Source organism: Ictalurus punctatus, chromosome 2 (assembly GCF_001660625.3).
Source record: "Ictalurus punctatus breed USDA103 chromosome 2, Coco_2.0, whole genome shotgun sequence".
Classification (NCBI taxonomy): Eukaryota; Metazoa; Chordata; class Actinopteri; order Siluriformes; family Ictaluridae; genus Ictalurus; species Ictalurus punctatus.
This window is the reverse complement of record NC_030417.2, coordinates 33,575,863-33,597,573: the sequence shown is the minus strand read 5'-3', so window position 1 is coordinate 33,597,573 and position 21,711 is coordinate 33,575,863. Positions and strand designations below refer to the sequence as shown.

At 42.2% G+C, this 21,711-nt stretch overlaps 1 protein-coding gene across 1 annotated transcript; it reads right to left on the bottom strand.

Moving 5' to 3' along the window:
• Positions 1–419: 419 nt before the first annotated feature.
• On the bottom strand, positions 420–17,267 carry kat2a (K(lysine) acetyltransferase 2A). Its single transcript, XM_017491718.3, has 18 exons — positions 16,805–17,267; positions 15,294–15,417; positions 15,045–15,190; positions 13,371–13,460; positions 12,289–12,470; positions 11,843–12,034; positions 11,605–11,711; positions 8,760–8,849; positions 8,460–8,596; positions 7,936–8,144; positions 6,307–6,433; positions 6,112–6,222; positions 5,837–5,980; positions 5,401–5,515; positions 4,618–4,654; positions 4,477–4,540; positions 3,894–3,978; positions 420–2,979 (listed from the first exon to the last, which is right to left on the bottom strand). Exons 1-18 carry the CDS (start codon positions 17,075–17,077, stop codon positions 2,786–2,788), a joined length of 2,427 nt encoding a protein of 808 aa, XP_017347207.1. The 5' UTR covers positions 17,078–17,267; the 3' UTR covers positions 420–2,785.
• Between the last annotated feature and the right edge of the window lie 4,444 nt (positions 17,268–21,711).

Here is a 21,711-nt window from a genome sequence, read left to right as displayed (position 1 = left end):
AGATCAGTGGCTGGTTTTCTTCCAGATTCTTCAATCTTTCAGAAAATGTCTACACACAAACACAGATCACTAAGGAAAGAAGATGAAATGAAGCAGAGCCCAGAAATGTTTCACATAGGGATGATTTAAAAAAACAACACCACCACAACACTACTACATAAAGGCCCAACAGGATGTCGGAGATGCCCTTGAGGAGCCCTTCATGCAGTCAAGTGACAGTAAGGAAACGGAAACCGGAGGGATTCCACGAACTGTGTCGAGCAGCTGAAACGAAATGAAAACACATGATTAAAAAAAACTAATAGGATGTACCAAAGTAACATGTTTAGCCTTGTACTTGATACGCCTCGCATTTTAATACGACACAACACATTTACAGCAGTTATAACAATAGGAAACATTTTAATAACCGAAAAAGGTAAATTATAAAAAGGTTTATTTTTTATTATAAACAGAATTACAGTACAAAGAAATGCACCGAAATTTAACCAAAGCCATGAACTTCCCCGATTTTTTTTACTTTTTTTTTTTTTTACACTTTATCATTACACAGGATGTGTAGAAAAAACAAAACAAAACAAAACAAAAAAAACAGCCTGATATGAACACTGCATTACACCAAGTCTGATTCAAGTATGTAACCAATATATGGAGAGAGAGAACAAAAAAAAAAAAACAATAAGAGTGAAGAACCACCCACTTATAATTTCAACATCACTGCGCAAAACTCCTCAGAACAAAATTCGCCAGGTAACGTCATAAGCTTAATTCTTTAATGCAAAGAGTAACGTTGCTGAGATCATGCAACATCGGGAATAGTCACAGACAGGTACGTGAGGTGTGTATTAATCTGTTATAACCAACCATTCAACAAACACTTTCATGAAAGTACTCCAGGTTACAGACACAGTGCCCAGAAAAGTCTACACTCGCATCGGGAAGCTTTTTTGTGAACGTTTTCCCCTTATATCGAAATGATGCGTAAAACATAATGAGCTTAGAAATGAAAATTCAGATACCTGGCACAGATACTGTGTAAAAATTTTTTTTTTTTTAAATCAGCTCACGTTATTACAATGGAGATTTGCATGACATCATGATCTCTCAAAAGCACTGAAGAAATATTGTGATAAATATGGCTTATACTTAGAAACCCAGGACGCGCCGATCTGATGCCGAGCATTAATATATTAGTATCTGATAAACTGACATTTTAGGTCGTGATGTTGCACATAAACACCGAGCACAAACTGTTGTAAAGCATGCTGCGATCACGCCTGTGATTTATTTTTATTTTTTTTCTCGAGTTAGCTCAATTACATCAGAACGGCGGAGAAGATTAGCCGAGACTCAGAGCTCTGATATTACAAATGAAATCGATGCACGCCTGTAGTACACAGCCGGTAGCCATGATCTTACAGTCCAGACAAGAACTACAGTAGTTCGATGACATGGGCAAGGAGCCCTAAGTGAGGTTTCCACATGGATTCACTGGAGGAATTGCACATATGGAAATTCAAAGAAAGAAAAAAAAAAACAAAAAAAAAAACAAACCCTGATTTGATAAGAATCCAAAACATGAAGATGATGAATACATACTAGAACACATCACTGAGACTGAGAACCATCCTCGACTCCTCCAGGAGCAGTACGTGCTGTTAATCACACCACTTTACACAACCAGATATGCAACCAGAGACTCCAGGGTCCAGTGGAGCATTTTCGGCTCGGTGTACACCAAGTATGGCGAGAATGAGCAGTCAGTGTGACCGTCTACTGAGCGCACTCTGGATCCGTAGCATCTACGCAGATTAACACGGCATTTTTCTAATCGTTTAGAGAGGAAAACTGTTGTGAAAGCTTAATCAGTAGGCAGTAAACATACACTATGTAAGGAATAAAACAGTTCTGGACATGCTGTTGAAGAAAAATAATCAATATCGATGGGGTGGTGTGATGTGATGTGGGCCAGAGTGACACGGAATTACTGTTACCACTCGAAGCGTTGATTATTTTCCAATAACCATGCATCGCAAAGTGTTTTATTCCTCAGGAATTCTCTATTCATTACGGAACATGTACTTTAAAAAAAATTTTTTTTTTATCCATTTGTAGTTATGTGTAATATTGTGGAACGTCCAAGAAACAAGTTAGCTCTATAATAGCAGCTGTCTTCCCACCCCCACTCTCTTGAAGTTAATAAGATCCCCAAAAAATGTCAAAATAAAGTGCAGCCTGTCATGTTATACAGAAACTGGAAAGCGCAGAGTCGTCCGTCCTGAACTCTACCACGTCTCAAAACATAGAAGTTACAGCTCTACCTCTGGCTGACACTGGTGACTCCTTCCAAATATGCTAAATAAACATCTCCTCACACCACTGTCAGAGCTGCTGATGTAGAAAATTCAAATACCTTCTGACCAATCAGAATTGAGCATTCAACAGCACTGGGATATAAAATGCTATGATGGAGTATTGGATATGAATGTTCTCTTAGTATGTGTGCATATATATATATATATATATATATATACACACACACACACACACACCAAATAGAAAGAATAATAATGTCCAAAACACTTACTCCGCTGCTGAATTAATGCTAAACCAAACCCCTTTTACCTTCCTTGCTTTCTCTAATGCCCAGTGAACTCTCGCCGCTTCACACAAACACACAGACAACTCAGATTGTTCCATCTTGTATGTCTTTACATGAGTGGGAGTTTTTCGGTCATGTCTGCCGTACACGTCGTGTCCCTTTAAACCCCGCCCCCCCCCCGGGTCACTTTTCGATGAGGCCGCTCTCTTTCAGTTTGAAGTAGAAGAACTTCTCGAGCGTGTTGGCGCACTTGCAGTACTCGCTGTCAGGTGGGTTGTACTCCCTGCAGTTGGTGATCACTCGCTGCAGGTCGGCGATGAACAACTTCTTGGTCACGTAGTAGCGGTTCTTCAGACGCTCCGTCATGGTCTTCAGGTCTAACGGACAGATCGGACACCTGGTTGTTAGGGTTGCACAAAGACTGCCGAGTTTTCCTGTGTGGAAAATATGCTAAATATCTTTCTAATCTTTACTTAAACAGGGTAACGACTTGTTAATGTTGCATTATTTCTAAGGCCCAGGGGGTTCTCGCACCTTTTCCAGCCAAGGACCTCTTTTTAAAGTTGTTACAAATTTCACAGACCCCCTACAAACAACTATTCAAATGTCATTTAATTATTTAAATATGCACAATAACAATCTTGGCTTTTTATTGGAGTCGGACAGCTGAATACCTGAATAAAGTCGCAACCCATCGCAGGGCACAATCACACACACGTTCAGTACAGACGATGTGGAAATGGCAATCGGTCTTTGGACTGGGGAGGAAACCAGAGCACCCGAAAGAAACCCCCTGAAGCACGGTGAGAACATGCAAGTGCCTCTGGCAGGATTCAAACCCCCAACCCCAGAGGTGCGCGGAGGCTAACCTATTTCACTTTAAAAAATTGCTCCAGGAGATCTAAACGGCTTATTTGAAGAGAATATCGGAGCATGCAATTAGGTTTAATCAGAGCCACTGCATGTGTCCATTAACCTTTTTTTTTTTTTTTTTTTTTTTTACAAAAAACAAAATACAAAACAAGTAAGATAAGAAATAGAAAATAGTACCTTCAAATTTGTTTTAAACTCAGTGCGATGAATGTCAGAGGGTGACGATACATTTCTGGTAACGTTTCTGGTATCTTTTATTTGACATTTTTACAGCTGTGTGCATAATTTAATACTTGGTTATACTGTGCACTGAGGTACGGTATTTATGAACAGTGTGAACATACTCGGTCTTAATCCCGATCAAAGTCAAAACTGGGATGCGTTATATACATTAGTATGGACAAGAGGACAAACTGACCAATAGGGAATCTGATGATTTCGTAATAGTCTGGAGCTTCAGACTTCTTCACCGGTTCCATGAAAGGCCAAGCGTCTGGGTGTGTCTGTACCCCACACACACACACACACACACACACACACACACACACACACACACACAGAGAGAGAGAGTACAGAACGTGTTTACATGTACATGCTTCACTTATGAGGTCATATTTTCTGTGACATTTTAAACATTTTTCTAAATGCTGAGGAAGAGAATCTGTCTGAAGTGCTGCTTCTTATTCTAACCAGCCATCTAGTCCAATCACAACGGCTGATGATTAAGTGATTTTACTCCTTGTTCTTTCCCCAAAATTGTTTTTAAGCCGGTGAACACATTACACATTTTCGCGATAAGCCTATACAAATCTTTGATCACATCAAACATTCACGTACGTAAGCTTTCTCACAGACAGGAAGAATCTCAGCCTTGTACGTCACTTTAATCCAGGCTGAGAAGCAGTGAGAAATGAAATTTGTCATGTAAACGTAAGCCAGGAGAAAAGGCGCTGTCCAGCAGAGCTTTAAGGAACATGGGATCGTGTGGGGATAGTTCTTACTTTAATCTGCGCCAGAAGGTTTTTCAGTATGTTGTACAGAAGGTCAGGATCCTTCAGTTCTTTACTGTGGATTAAAAAGGCAAAAGATTATAATAAATGGGACGATAGGCAACACGGCTCAATGATTACGATGTCACTTACTTTTTCTCTTTGGTGCTGGGTTTCCATCCTGTTTCTCCTGAATAATGAGAAACATAGGGAAAAGGCTTAAACCAGAATCATGATATGAACTGGGTGATATTAACATTCAGTGGACTTGTATTAAATGTTATGCAATTGTGTACACACATGATGCTATTTCAAGCGATACCTCAGGACACTAGGGGGCGCTCGTCACTCATCACAGGAAGTGATTTGTTTTTCTCTTTTGGATGACTGTGGCATCGATATATACATATTTGGATAACGGCCCCAATGTTGCCTACTGGAGGATTCGGAGGTTTTGAAATACGTCTGTATCCGATTCCATCACTATGTTTTACGACAGTAAGGTTGCGAAGGTCTTGGGAGAATCTTTGCTTTTACCCATCATGAGATGTTTCTTGTGTGGCACCTTGGTAACGAAAAGCCTTTTTATAGCCCATCGATTTCCTAACCCCGCTGATATTAATTTACACAGATAGGGGGTGTAATTACTGACGGATTTCAGCTGGTTCCTCGCCTTAGAGAACTGCTTTTTCTTAGCGTGTTCAATACTTTTTTCCACTTTATTACACAGAACTTTATTTATGGGCTTTAATGTTGTGAATTCTTTATATTTCCGGATTCCTTGAGTTAATACTGATGTCTGGTGAAAATTTCATGTGAATAACCTCATTGGAAATGTTATTTGCTGAAAAAAAATGTTGACACGTTCAATATTATTTCCCTAACTGTATACACACACACACACACACACACACACACACACACAGGAACACTCACTAATGCCTGGAATGCTCTCCACAGGTATCTGTCGGACTCCCTCTTTGAAGCAGGTGAGGCCGGGGTACACCTTCCGGATTTGGCTCTGCTTCCTCTCAATCAGCTTCTTGATGATCTGTAACACACGCGCACACACGGTGCTCAGGCACTGCATCCATGTGGTTCAATATGCAGTCAAAAAAAAAAAGCTTTGGATTTCGGATGGACAGACAGTTCAACAGATTACAGGTGCAAGTCTAGAAGTCTAGACCTCTGTTCGTTTTTCTTTTGTTGTGCTGAACATCACCAAAAAAAAAAACCCCAAAAAACTGAGCAGCCAACTGTGAAATTCTTTTTGATCCAATGAAATGGAGGCATGCCAGGTGAGCCATCTCAGATGCCACAGGAGCACGTTTCCTGTCTCTCACACGTACGCTGGCTGATCTGTGTGACTCACCTCTTTCTGCCTTTTGATGATGTGCGACAGCTCCGTGTAGGGGATTCTGGGATTGAGCTCACATTCCATCAGGGTGGCCCCTTCGTAGTCTTTGATGTAGCCGAGGTAGCGACTCTTTGGCACTTTGATGTCTTTGGAGAAGCCCTATGGTTTACATGTTAGATGGAGAAACTCAAATGGTATTACATTAACAAACAGAGGCATGAGAACAGGTTTATGAGAGCGGGTTTACTAGTTCATGCAAATCTGTTTGAGAGAGAGCGAGAGAGAGAGACCTGTTTTTTGAAGTAACCGATGGCGTACTCGTCGGCGTAGGTCAGGAAGTAAAGAATGCCATGCTTGATGTGATACTCTTTCAGGTGATTCATCAGGTGAGTGCCATAACCCTGAAACACACACAAACACACACATTATTGGGTGTGTACATCAACTCCAGCGTGTTCAGAATTGCTGGGTGCACGTTTCCATACCTTCACTTGCTCGTTTGAAGTAACAGCACAGAAAACGATCTCCGTGAATCCCTGAGTGGGAAACATCCGGAAGCAAATCCCACCGATCACACGGCCGTCTTTAATCAGAGCCAGAGTCTTGTGTTTCCTGCCATCGAATACAAACAAAGATGTCAAAGGTGTTAGTTAGGGATGAACACTCGCTTTTGTTTGGAAACGTTCACGTTGTTTACGTGGGCCGTCAATATTAAGAACACAGCATAAATAAAGCTCGTGTGTGCTTCTGTTACGGCTGTTTACTACACAATATAACGGATGAAATGGCAAAAAAGCCATGAGACGTGACAAAAACTAACTCTACGTGATGAAAATATGCATCTCTGTGCAAATGATTGCAGTAGCTGGTGTAAAATGCTACGACCGTTTATATTCATATTTAAGGATACCGATTGGCTACTAAGCGACTGTAGAGGTAGATCTATTAACGGCCGACTCGTGTAGTCTCGGCGCCTGTTCGCACGTATAGGCATATTTCCCTATAAAAACGTCGTTTTTATGCCTCAAATGGTGGTTTTAAAAATATCTCCATCCATGAAAACACAATCTATCTGAATGTGACTTCATTTGCTTCGTTGCGTGTAGTCTTTAGGAAAGACATGCCAGTAAGAATTTCATTGCACTTTGGTGATCACGGTTTTAGTAACTTGTTAACGAATGTCAAGTAGGACTCTAGAATAATGTTAAGAACATCATACTGAATGGGAGCGGGGGGGCGGGGGGTCGTAGAGGGCCAAAAAAAAAAAAAAAGGTCCCACACCTAAATTATCGGACTGTGTCATTTCATATACGCTCCGGAAGGCACATAAAATTTTTAATGATCCAGATCACCCACATTATCAATATTTCAACCCCCTTCCTTCAGGCCAGCTATGGTAGGAGTTTTGTTCCTATGGCTATACGAGCGTTAAACACATAGGTAATCAGCCACTGTGATGCCATCTCATGCTCGGGCATTTGTTGTATAATCCTCATGTTTTCTTTTTGTTCCCTTCTCTGCTCTACACACATGCTCTATGCCTGTTTATGATGGTTAATATGTACGGTGGTGTTGTGTTTATGTTTTTCTATGCAACCATAGAGGAAACAAATTTTGGGTCGGGTCTGTCTGTCTCCCTGTCTGTCTCCCTGTCTGTCTCCCTGTCTGTCTCCCTGTCTGTCTCCCTGTCTGTCTCCCTGTCTGTCTCCCTGTCTGTCTCCCTGTGCATGCTGACCACAGCAAGGATTGATATGTATGGACGGAGGAGGAGGGAGAACTACTGCTTAAAATGTTACACTTGTGTCTTATCCAAAATCTCCATTTGCAGTACATTTACTGCCAGAGTGGTGGATTGAGGAGCGTCTCATAATTCTGATCCGCACGTGGGGGTGTGATGATAAACTGAAATTACAAACATGTTAAATCACATAAGAAAAAAAGGATGGAGGTCGGTTTTGATTTCCGTAACAAAAAAAATTTAAAAAAGGTCATTTTTCACGTAGATGGATTTTCATGTGGACAAGACAAAGTGAAGTGTTCGTCAGGTCGCAGGTCACGATAAAACAAATCATCCATGTTGAAGTTGAAGACAAAGATGAACTAAAAAGACTCACGGGTCGAAGACGAGGCGTGTTATGTACTCTTTGGGCATGCGGGGCAGCTGATGGGAGAAGACGTTCTGCAGGCCCACCAGCCACATGAGGATTTTCTTGTTGGACTTCTGAGAGAGCGAGTTACCGATCACATGGAACTCTATAATGCCTCTCCTCTCCTCCAGACGCGCCGTCTCATCACGCGCCGCATTCGCCGACAGGAGACTTGTCTGGGGAACAGAACGAAAAAAAACACAAACAAAACCTCATCAACCCTCTTATAATCCATCCTTTTATAATTGGTGTGGTAGTGGTAGAGCAGACGTGGACCGACGTGCTCTACACAGCTAACGACGTGAAGCGATGACGTTCGATCCGTTCTCTGAAAAACATACGTTCCAAAACCTGTTGCAAATCAATAGAACGCGCCTTAGAGAATTTGCAATACGTCACTGCTGTAACGGACAGAGCTCAGAGTTGTGTGTGTGTGTGTGTGTGTGTGTGTGGTCAGTATTGTGCGATTACCAGACAGAGGAGCTACTGACCTCTGGACCCAGCATGGCAGCAGGGTCAGTGATGGTCATCATGACCTCGTTGACTAGTTCCATAGGGATATCGCCCATCACCCTGATCCGCTTAGCATCCTCCAGTGTCAGCGCTTCTGGTAACTTCCTCTTCTCTCCTGCGTGCGAGAGAGCGAGAGAGAGCGAGAGAGAGAGAGAGAAAGACTTATATTAGTTTGCATCAGGAAATCAGAACAGTAAGTGATGTCATTAATAGAGTAATCGGGAAAGATAATACTGTGCGCTGAAGATTATTAGATTATTTATTGATGTCCTCTGTACCTGTGACGGGTTCGGAGGACGCCGTGTCCAGAGCAGGGCCACCGGCGCCTTTACGCAGAGGAGAACCAGAAACCGCCACCGGACTCAACACTGAAGAGAACCATACAAACAAACTCACACTACAAATCTTTGTAATTAATCATTTCTACAAGATCATTATTAAAGTCTCTTTTTTCTTTTCTTCCTATGGCTGAATCTTTAATGACTTTTTATTATTTAGTGCACTACAAACACCCATATATGTCATACCCTAACTGTCACAAACATTTATTTCATTATTGATTGCTCTTTTAAGGCCATGCAGGCATCAGTGGCTATTTTCATGGCAAAATCAAGGTAGGTAAAGCAGGGCATTATAGTAATTCTTTCAGCATTACAACAATAAAATCTTACAGCAACATTACAGCAGTATCAACAACAGCATCTACACGAGGTCCTTCACGTTAAAGTGCACCTATTATGGTTTTCCAAATATTACCTTTCATGTAGTGTGTTATATACGTAGCTGTTTGTGAATGTAAAAACATCTACAAAATAAAAAAAAAAATCAAAGACTCCCAAAAGAAGGCATCGATTCTGAACAGCTGAATCGAGTCGTCGGTGACGCCAGACTTTACTTCCTGTACTAATCTATGTAATTTGGTAACAAAAAGCCCCGCGTCTTGTCTGCATCGGCTGCTCGCTGACAGACGGACGTGAAACTCGTTATAGTAGTGGGTGTTTCCTTTTTGAAACATGCTGACAGCAGTAGACCCATCAAAATAGACTTGGATGTCTGACCAATCAGAGCAGAGTATGCTCTCTGAAAGGAGGAGTTTAGAACGAATCCTTTAGGACGGATCATTGAACGAGTCGTTTGTGACACTGGGAGGAAAAAAGGTAATGCTGCAATTTATATTATGAGCAGGTTAAAGTGTTTTTGGACCTTGGATGAACGTAAATCTATGTATGAGACCTTTAACACAAAATGAGGCACGTTTCAAAACCATAATAGGTGCGCTTTAATGTTCAGTAAGAACTCCTGGTGAGACATTTTGGAAGACTACTAAATACGTATTTTCTGAGTAAAAGCGTAGTCTGGTATTGTTAAGAGAAGGACAGTCCATTAGTATATGTTTAACAGTCATTCTTGTTTTACGGGTAATCACGTCGGAGGTTCTTCACCGCTCAGTAGGAAAGCACGTCTAAGTCTTGAGTGTCTGATACAGCATCTTGTGTATATGATCTGATCGTGTCTGGATTCCAAGGGGAAGTTAAGGAATTGTCTTTTCGTTTATAACAGGGTTGTGTTCGTGTAGTTTGTTATGAACTGATGCGCCGGTCCTGTTCCAGTTTATTATCCCTTTAAGATCTGATTTGACAATCTGTAATTCTCAATGTGAGGGCTTCCTGAAGGCTAGGTCACACTACACGACATGCTGTCTTGTACACGGGAGTCTTGAAGTCGAGATTGCTCTGCGACAGGGGGTCACACACTACACGACCTGACAACGACTCAGTCACCCGACCCCTCTATCTGCTGTCCAAACTACGTTTTGTTACGAAAACACACGCTGATACAGATATATGACGCGAAAACCACGCGCTAAACAGGGGCTGGTTATTTGAAGACGGACATCATACAGGCATTCGTGCTCCTGCCAAAGTTCAATGAAACGTTGCTCCACGGCTTGTGTCCACACTTTTCTCGTTGCCATCTTCTCTCTTGCTGCGTCGTCGTCGTCGTCTTCTTTGAATGTTAAAAAGCTATACAGCTTCTCACGTCTATCTTTCTGCCATAGGTTTCGTGGGTTTCCCTTCCTCACCGTGGCCTCACCGCATGCCTTGCTCTCTCATTGGCTGTAGCTGATCGCCGCAACACTGCCAGTGATGACACTTTTCACAAAACAGGATGTGGAGCTCCAGATATTTAGCGTGCCAAATATCTGTCTGGCGTCGGCGATGCCTCGGAGCCTCTTTGATGCGTCGTTGTGTAGTACACTCCTCATGTGCCTCAAAGGGTTTTTGTATGCAAACTCGGCAACTTGCAAATCGGACTTGAAATCACGTAGAGTGTACAAGGCTTTATCAGCAATGTCTGCTTGCTCGTTGCCAGACAGCCCCAAATTTCCTGGTATCCAGGAAAAAAAAAAAAAAAGGACGTTGAAATTTTCTCTTTCAAGAATCCGCTTTAGCTAGGATGCTGACGATTATGGGATGTTTTGGTCTTTAAGGATGAGTGCTCGGAGGGAAGATTTTGAGTTCTCTATCGGCTTTTCTCTAAGATAAGTTAAGGGGCAGTGCTGGATTGACAGTTAAGGGTCTGGGTTACTGATCGGAAGGTCGGGAGTTCAAGCCCCAGCACTGCCAGGCTCTGGGTTATTGATCAGTGGCAGCGCTGCCAAGCTGCCACTGTTGGGCCCTTGAGTAAGGCCCTTAACCCTCTCTGCTCATCTCATCAGCAGACCCCAACTTCCTAACATGCTGGGATATGCGAAGAAAACCAGAATCTCTCTGTGCTGTAATGTATATGTCATCAATAAACACTCGTGATCATTATGAGTTGAAGGAATGCAGACACCAGCACTAAATAAATACTGTGGGTGACTAAATTAAAATCGACCTGAAACCATTTTAAATAAAGCACATTTATTTTCACCTTCAACAATTTATGAAACAAAATGAGCGTTGTAGAGCTACTGCTAATATTTTACTATCTTATATTGAATATTGAAATACTACAGCTTAAAAATTGAGTTTGAAGTTAATTCTTTTTAAAAAAAAAAAAAAAAAAAAAAAAAAAAGAAGAAGAAATTTGACAGCCCAACTACAAACACACACACAATGTCTACAAATGTATACAAACCAGTCTGAGGCCCCAGTTGCGCTCCCTCATTAGCTGGCATAGTGAATTCAGCATCCCATATAGGAGAGTTCTCACCATAGATCTCTTCTTCCAGCATGGAAAGAAACCTAGCGCGCACACACACACACACACACACACACACACACACACACACACACATGCATTCGACATTCGAGTTTTACTGAAGTGCAGTTTGACAGATCTTTCCGTTGTCTCTGTGTGCGTGCGTGTGTCGTACTTGGGAAAGTGTGTGAGAATAAGCGTGCGTTTCTCCGGGGGCAGTTTGTCTTTCTCTACCCTGAACTTCTCCAGCAGCTGCCTGCGGGTGACCGTGAAGATGGATTTGAGCAGACTGCGGCCGAACACCTGACACGTCTCGTAGCGAGGCAGACTGTCGTTGCTCTGCGGCACGTGACAGTAGCACAGCCACCTGAACCAAAACACAAACGCACGAGATATACGCATTAGATCATAAGGGTACTTAAACTTTTGGCAACCAGGGACCTCTCCCCTCTCCCACAGGATTTCTGCCTCACATGAAAGTTGCTCTGGATAAAAAGCCTCAGCTAAATTGAATAAATGTGCAGTAACCGTACGTGTGTAAAAACCAACGGAAAGCACGTGGAAGAGAGTGTCATATTGGGTAAAAGAGAAATAAGGAGCAGCACACAAACATACACACACCTGGTGTAGTCGACTTTGTAGGCAGACGCGTCCTCTTTCTGGGCGCGTTGGCGGAACTGAGACGGCGTTTCCAGCTTCCAGTAATTCAGACACAACAGAAACATCTTACTCAGCTCATACATCGTCTGTCTCTCCTTAGGAGCCAAGTGACTGAACTTATACTGCACAAAGTTTAACACCCCCTGGGAGAGAGAGGGAGAGAGAGAGAGAGAGACATACAGAGAGAGAGAGACACAGGCACACAGAGCGAGAGAGAGAGAGAGAGAGAGAGAGAGAGAGATGGAGAAAGAAAGAGAGAGACAGAGAGAGAGACACAGGCACAGAGAGAGAGAGAGAGAGAGACAGAGAGAGAGACAGAGAGAGAGACACAGGCACACAGAGAGAGAGAGAAAGAGAGAGAGAGAGAGAGAGACAGAGAGAGACATACAGAGATAGAGAAACAGGCACACAGAGCGAGAGAGAGAGATAGAGTGAGAGAGAGAGTGAGAGAGAGAGAGACAGAGAGAGAGAGAGTGAGATAGAGAAACAGGCACACAGAGCGAGAGAGAGAGATAGAGTGAGAGAGAGAGTGAGAGAGAGAGAGACAGAGAGAGAGAGAGTGAGATAGAGAAACAGGCACACAGAGCGAGAGAGAGAGATAGAGTGAGAGAGAGAGAGAAACAGACATACAGAGAGAGAGAGACACAGGCACACGGAGAGAGAGAGAGAGAGAGAGAAAGAGAGAGAGAGAGAGAGTGAGTGAGAGAGATAGAGAAACAGGCACACAGAGAGAGAGAGAGAGAGTGAGTGAGAGAGAGATAGAGAAACAGGCACACACAGAGAGAGAGAGAGAGAGAGAGAGAGAGAGTGAGAGAGAGTGAGTGAGAGAGAGATAGAGAAACAGGCACACACAGAGAGAGAGAGAGAGAGAGAGAGAGAGTGAGAGAGAGTGAGTGAGAGAGATAGAGAAACAGGCACACAGAGCGCGCGCGCGAGAGAGAGAGAGAGAGAGAGAGAGAGAGAGAGAGACACTCAGGTTGCAAATTTCTCAAACAGAATGAATAATGAAGGTGAACACATCTCACACTCGGACTCAGACTCACCTGCTCTATGTTAGGTTTCTCGAACGGTGGACTTCCCAGTGAGCCCTCCACTACCGGCTTGCCCATTTGGAGTATGCACTTCCTCAACAGCTAGGAGGCAAAAGAAAACCCCAACACAATTATATCATCACATCACAAAACACAATATCATTTTCATCCATCGTGAAAATCACGACGCTTAACTCCGTTCCAATAAGAACGTCACATGTACACAAAGCACATCACATGCATATTTCTGCAGAAGCCAATCAGAAGCCAGTCCCTCCAGGATCAGTTTAAAACGCATCTAAAGTTGGATCTTATACCAGAGCAAACACGCTGCTGTGGGCTGGAAGACTTTAACCCTTTTATCATGTTTTAGTAGTAATTCTGAAAAGCCTGAAGATTAAGTGTGAGAACTAAGAAAACAATGAGCCCTTTTCAGGCCATTCCCTGATTACAACCACACCCTGGGGATCGGACGGTGACCGCTTTTCAGCCTGGCTGAAAGCAAGTGTCGAAAACACACTGATGAAAATTAAATGCAATGTAAAAGATCAAAAGAAAAAAAAAAAAAGAAAGAAAAAAGAAAGCAACAATACCCTGCTGATCAAATCACACAGTAATGTAAGTAAAACATAGCATCTCAGGGCACGTTCACGCGACAGTGACGTACTAAAAACGGAAAAGTTCTTCCTTCGCGTTTTTGAAAAGTGTCACGTACACAAGACGACGTTGTCAAAACGATCCCCGTTCACACGGATCCGCGGAAACGACTAAAAACGCTGTATTACGCATGCCAGGCCAGCAGATGGCGATGTCGCTTTGTAAGGAAAAAACTACGAGCCTTCACGTCAACGTGTCCGCCATATTGATCCGGGAAAGACTGCACCATAAACAAATACAAGTAAACGTGGGAGTTTTTCTGGATAAAAAGCACAATAACGTTTACATTCCTCAAACGATTTCAACTGTTTATGATCTACACGGTGTACAAACAAACAAACAAACAAATAAATAAGCCAGTTCTATTTAAATATTTTTAATAAATACACCCAAAACTGTATTCGGTCCCATAACGAAGACCGACTGTATGTCGATACGTGAAATTCTGGAGGAACGTCGGACGGCGTGGCGCGGTGACGTAATGACGTGTGCCGTTAATCGATCTATGTTCTATAACATGTAACACAGGTACGTGAAAGGAGTATTCTAAAAGAGACTCATGTAAACACCTTAATCACAATATTGTCTTATTCAGAATAAGGTCAATAATTAGATTACTGCTGTCCATGTAAACGTAGTCAGTTAGAAAATGGAACAAAATCAGCAAACACAAATCACACAGTGAGACGCTGGCTGTCAGTCTGCTTTCTATATTTTATTAGCAATAAAAGGATACACATATCGTTACAAAGACGCATCCAAACCCTGATCTCCCACTTTTCTACACACGTTAAAAATCAGATTCCGCAACGTCGCGAGTGCTCATGACCGCGATAAACAGAAAAAAGATACATGTTTGTTTACAGTCCCGCTTTCTCGTGCGACATTTTTATCAAGCTGTGTGATCTGTTCCCGTTTTCCACGGTTCGGTGACATTTAGTGGTGCATTTGGCAGATTAGATTTCTATTTCTAGCGTGTGAGTACGTGTTCCGTTTAGCGAGTGTGAAACGTGATCTGTGTGCGGTCACCTTAAACAGATAGAAGTAGACCTGCTTGGTGTCGGTGTCTTCTTCCTTGTGCACAGACATGAAGAGGTTTTCTACATCCACCACCATCCCGAGCAGCCTGTTGATCTCGTCCTCGGAGACGTTCTCCAGGTGAGACACGTGCTCCGCTAAACACGCCAACGGTAAGATATGCGAATGACTTCAAAGTATTAAAAGGCTATGTCGCCTCGTGACACGAGACAGGGTGAAAAACATGTGAGGAAAGCGTACCGAGGGCGTGACCACAGCTGCGGCAGGCCTCGCTCAGATCAGCCGCCTGCTGCTGGAGCTCCATCCGGGTGGCCGTCGGAGGATGAGGGTTCTTCCAGCCGTTACACTTACAGGAATCGTTGGCCTGGAGGAGAACAGTACAGTTCAGAGAGAGAATAAAGCACCCAGTTATACAAAGTGGCAAACACGTGCAGGGGTGCCGTTCGAGGGGGGCAGGGGTGCCGTTCGAGGGGGGCAGGGGTGCCGTTTGAGGGGGGCAGGGGTGCCGTTCGAGGGGGGCAGGGGTGCCGTTCGAGGGGGGCAGGGGTGCCGTTCGAGGGCGGCAGGGGTGCCGTTTGAGGGGAGCAGGGGTGCCGTTTGAGGGCGGCAGGGGTGCCGTTCGAGGGCGGCAGGGGTGCCGTTCGAGGGCGGCAGGGGTGCCGTTTGAGGGGAGCAGGGGTGCCGTGTAAAAATCCTTCAAACATTACTAAAATGCTAAAATATGTAGAAAATATTTAATATATATGATAAATACCTGATGTCTGAAATAATAACACAGACATAATAAGACAGACACACACGCATAATAATAAAAATAATAATAAATTATAATATATATATTTTATAATTCCCTTCCCCCCGGAGCCCCCTCGCTGACCTGTCAGCAGCATGTAAACTTCAGTATGTGTGTTTTATCCTAATAATTAGCGTGTGACGATGCGTGTGTACTGCAAAAGAATATGGATAGATTTCTTAAAAGAAAAGCTCCAGATGCTTCTGGACCATCAACTTCTTCCTCATGTAGCTAACCCGGTCTCGCGTTAGTGTAGGGTGCCAGAAATGTTTTGGGTTTTTTTTTTTTTTACATTCTCAAAAGGGTGCCATGACTGAAAAAAGGTTGGGAAACGCTGCGCTAGACACCGAGACGCCCCATGTTTCCGCACTTATGTCATACGTTTGAGCCAAGAGCTCTGGAAAGGGGCGGGGCATATCTGCTCTACAGAGCATTTCATTGGATGGACACAAGACTAGTACAGTAACGTGTCATCAAAAAAAGTAAGTAAGTGATAAGTAAGTAATGAGCTACAAAATTAAAAAGACACTTTTTTTTCCCCTAGATATACCATCTACAGGTAAAACAACAACAACGCTCTGAAACACCAGTCTTGATTTCAGGAGCACTAAGCGTGAAACAGTTTCATACAGAACTTTAAATGGTTTATTACACAGCTTTTTGGGTTTATGCATTTAATAACTTAACAAGCTTGAGTTATAACAGTGTTATTATTTGAATGTTGGTTATATGGAGGTCTACAGAAGGAGAATATAATCCCTGACTAACCCAAAGTGTTGATGAGGTTTAGACTTTTAGAGATTTAGATATGAACACACACGTGAGTGAGAGGTTTATGTTTATGAACCTGCCATTCAACCCATTGTCTACATAAAGCGAGCTAAACAGCTAGCTAAGTCAGCTAGCAAGCAGTGGTTATCATAGCAACGGAAAAGGGGCTATAGCTAGCCCCGGCTACCTTGCAAGCCGAAAACACTCCGAGCTTCTCTAGCTTCTTAGCCCGAGGGAAAGCACGGACTTGCGCTTTTTTCTGACTCGCCCACTGCTGCTGGCTCAGACCGGGCCGGGCCGGGTCGCTGCTGCTTCCCGAGCCCGAGCCCGAGCCGGAGCCCGAGCCGGAGCCTGAGCCTGAGCCTGAGCCCGAGCCCGAGCCCGAGCCCGCCGACCCCCCGCTCTGGCCTTGCTGCAGTCGGGCTTGTGTGGACGCCTGCGACGCTGCTGCTTCCGCCATCTCAGCGCCGTGGTGTTTCTGCTCTCCTCTCCACCGAGCCCGCGCGCTGAGTCCCGCTCGCCTCCCGCGTGCGTTAATTCACTTCCTTTGATGTTTATTTCAGGCCTTGCTCGCGCCCCTCTCGACACGAGAGACAACAGTCACTCCGCGCATGGGCAGCACCCGTCGCCTCCACACGAGAGACAACAGTCACTCTGCGCATGCGCAGCAACTGTCACGCCTATGGGTAATGTGGTCCAGTGGATCTCAACCGGAAGTCGGTCAATTTATAATTTACTTTTGTGTAAAACACCAAAAGAACGCTCTGATGGTGAGTGTTGATCCCAGTTGAACAGTTATTTATTATACTTCATTATGTTAATTTTATCACCTGAATGAAATAACCTACAAAAAAATGTAAAAAGTAAATCTCAACAAAATGAATATCATTTTGCTTCAGAAACATACCCCCAGTGTTGAAGACTGGCTTGCAATTATTTCAGAGATTTATGGAATATAAAATAAGGTGTATGTGAATATTTAACTGGGATTCTTTTGAAAGAAATTTAAATAAAATCGCTCTTGATTACTGAACAAGTAAACAAGTAAACAAGTTAGCTTTCCCTGTAACCCGAGTAGAAGAAATACATTATACTCAGAATTAACAGATAAAATGTTCTAATTAGGGGGCACAGGGGGTTTAGTGTTTAGGACCCTTGCCTCACACTATAGAATATATTAGAATATATAGAATACATGTTAATAAAGTACAATCAATATGTATAACCAACATTTAGAATTATTACGTAGAAGCGTAATCTAATAGTCAATATTACTTAACAAACATAATCTATATGTATAATCGATATTTAGAAGAGTAATCTAATAATCAATATTACTTAACAAACATAATCTATATGTATAATCGATATTTAGAAGAGTAATCTAATAGTCAATATTACTTAACAAACATAATCTATATGTATAATCGATATTTAAAAGCGTAATCTAATAATCAGTATTACTTAAACATAATCTATATGTATAATCGATATTTAGAAGCGTAATCTAAAACCATAGAACACTTTTTAATCAAGTTATATTCTGTGTGTACTGAGCTAGAAGACGTCTATGTTTTACTGCACAGCAGGTATTTTTCTGTATCTGTATTTCCTGTGTAAGTTGAGTTAGAAGAACCGTGTGTTTTGTCTAAAGCAGCTTTACTCTATGGCAATAAATTAGCACTTAGACATTCACCAGAACTGTTTCCAGTCAAAGCCACTTAAGCTTGCAATCCAGTGTCAAAATAACAGGTAAGACTTCCAGGAGGACGTGTACCAGGCTGGGACTAAAGCCAGGTATAAGGGTGAATTTTGGGACAAAGTAAAAACCCTGTCCTGATGAAACCTTTCAGAAAATTCAATGCAAGGCTACATGTGCTGCAAAAAATGACCATGTCCCATTAAAACATTTAAGAAAATCCAACTGACAACACATGCGCCACAAATGTAAGGTACTATATAGATATGAATAATTAATTAAGGCAATGGAGATTGGTTTGTTTCTAGAAAGAAAAGGTGAATGCTGGAAAGATTTACTTCCACGACAGCACCTCCAGGGTTGGGGGTTCGAATCCCGCCTCCGCCCTCCCTGTGTGCGTGGAGTTCGCATGTTCTCCCCGTGCTTCGGGAGTTTCCTCCGAGTACTCCAGTTTCCAACCCCAAGTGAGATTTAAAAAAAAAAAAAAAAAAAAGTCATGCACATCCCTAGTTTAAAGCAGTTTTGACCTGGAGTGATGTAGTGGAGGTTGAGGAATTGTAAGCGCCATGCTGATATTGCCGACGTTTTTAACTCTGGGTTTGTTTGTTTTTCCAAGTGTTTTGGGTGGGGATACTGATAGGGATTAATTTAATACAGGCGTTTGGGTTAAACTCAAATATACAGATGCAGATCGTGTCACCTCTAATGTAGGCATTTCAACCATACATTGACTGAGCTCACTAATGCTCTTGTAGCTGAATGAACACAAATCCCTCCAGAATCCAGTGGAAAGCCTTCCCAAAAGAGTGGAGGTTATTATAACAGCAAATCAGGCACGAGATATTCAACATGCACATGTGGATGTGATGGTCAGGTGTTGAGACAATACACAAATGTATTGGGAAATATTTGGTGGCTCAGTGGTTAAAGGCTCTGGGTTACTAATCAGAAGGTCAGGAATTCAAGCCCCAGCACTGCCAAGCTACCACTGTTCGGCCCTTGGGTAAGACCCTTAACCCTCAACTGCTTAGTTGTATAAATGAGATAAATGTAAGTCGCTCTGGATAAGGGTGTCTGCTAAATGCCATTTAAATGTAAATTTGATGATACATGCTTTTTAAATGGCGGTCTTCACTTTATTACATTTTCCATTTCGTTTTGTTTGATTGTAGTGCCTCTAAAAAGGATTGGAAACTGTAAAATAAATAAATAAATAAAAAGGTATCAAAAAAGTATATAACTGGAACTTTAGCAAAAGTTTGGGGTGTCTGGTTGGGAATAAAAAGTTCTAATAGCGCCAATAAATAAACGTGATGGAGCATATTTGCCTAATATCTGAGTAGGTGAATCGTGTCTAAAATAAATCTCTGCTGCAGATTGTTTTGTTGTTGTTTTTTAATTGTAACTTTAAACTACAGTTAGTCTACTACTAGTAAAAGCTGCCACTACAGCTGTGAACTACATGCGCTCCACTGGAAGGCAGTGTGGGATTACACTGATCAGGATTTTATGACTCAATACATCAGAGAGCACATTTCACTCAGTGTTCTGCTTCCTCAAAAACAGGACAACTTCTGCTTTTCAATTTCAGAACTGTACAGTTCACTCAAATGAATGTTATAGGTACACAGTGCCCTCCACTAATATTGGCACCCTTGGTAAATATGAGTAAAGAAGGCTGTGAAAAAATTGTCTTTATTGTTTAAGCTTTTGATCAATTTTTTTTTTTTTTTTTACAAAAATACTCTGCTCTCACGGATATCAAACAATTGCAAACACAACACAGGTTTATTTTTTAAAAATCTTTGTTAAATCTAGGTGTGCATCAATTATTGGAAAGCTTTCAGTCAATACTTTGTGCTACCTCCCTTTGCCAAGGTAACAGCTCTGAGTCTTCTTCTATAACGCCTGATGAGGTTGGAGAATACATGGCAAGGGATCTGAGACCGTTCCTCCATACAGAATCTCTCCAGATCCTTCAAATGTCGAGGTCTACGCTGGTGGACTCTCCTCTTCAGTTCACCCCACAGGTGTTCTATGGGGTTCAGGTCAGGGGTCTGGGATGGCCATGGCAGGATCTTGATTTTGTGGTCAGTAAATCATTTTTGTGTTGATTTTGATGTATGTTTTGGATCATTGTCCTGCTGGAAGATCCAACCACGGCCCATTTTAAGCTTTCTGGCAGAGACAGTCAGGTTTTCATTTAATATCTGTTGGTATTTGATACAGTCCATGATGCCATGTATCCTAACAAAATGTCCAGGTCCTCTGGCAGAAAAACAGTCCTAAAACATTAAAGAGCCAGCACCATATTTAACCATGGGCATGAGGTACTTTTCCATATGGCTACCTCTCTGTGTGCACCAAACCCACCTCTGGTGTTTATTACCAAAAAGCTCTATTTTGGTTTCATCTGACCACAGAACCCGACCCCATTTGAAGTTCCAGTAGAGTCTCGCAAACTGAAGACGCTCGAGTTTGTTATTGGATGAGAGTAGAGGCTTTTTTCTTGAAACCCTTCCAAACAGCTTGTGGTGATGTAGGTGACTTCAGATTGTAGTTTTGGAGACTTTCTGACCCCAAGACACAACTAACTTCTACAATTCTGCAGCTGTGATCCTTGGAGATTTTTGGCCTCTCGAACCATCCTCTTCACAGTGCGCTGAGACAATACAGACACACGTCCAATTCCAGGCTGATTCATAACATTTCCAGTTGACTGGAACTTCTTAATTATTGCCCTGATGGTGGAAATGGGATTTTCGATGCTTGTGCTATTTTCTTATAGCCACTTCCCATTTTGTGAAGCTCAACAACCTTTTGCCGCACATCACAGCTATATCCCTTGGTCTAACCCATTGCTATAAATGACTATAAGGGAATTTGGCCTATGTGTTACCTAATATTCATACCTCTGTGAAACAGGAAGTCATGGTTGAACAATTTCCTGTTCCTAGTCACCCAGGTATATTGAAAATTTTATATATATATATATATAAATATAATCTCTCAATGGGAATATACTTCACATTTTTTCTCATATGATCATAGGGTACCAATAACTGTTGCACACCTATATACAAGCAAAGTTTTTGGATAAACCTGTGTTGTGTTTAATTATTTGAGATCTATGTAATCCATGATGTCAATTTTTTCATAGCCTTCTTTGCTAATATTTACAAAAGGGTGCGAATATTAGTATAGGGCACTGTATAGCACTTTTAACAATAGATATTACTACAAAGCAGCACAATCTTCCACATATAATTAGGTGAAAAAGGCAGGAGCTGACTGGTTGCAAAGCAGAATACATGTGCTACTATAACAAAACCAGACAAACCACAAAAAATATATACCTTCCCCATTTTTATTGGTAAAATTACACGTAGAAGATT

Bases quoted from the DNA above. Each gene is read 5' to 3' on its own strand.
- kat2a (XM_017491718.3), bottom strand. From the start codon at position 17,077: ATGGCGGAAGCAGCAGCGTCGCAGGCGTCCACACAAGCCCGACTGCAG. The intron at 15,418-16,804 runs GTAGCCGGGGCT...GTTCTCCTCCAG, and splicing joins GAGTGTTTTCGGCTTGCAAG to GCCAACGATTCCTGTAAGTG. The intron at 8,850-11,604 runs GTTTGTATACAT...GGTTCTCTTCAG, and splicing joins GCAACTGGGGCCTCAGACTG to TGTTGAGTCCGGTGGCGGTT.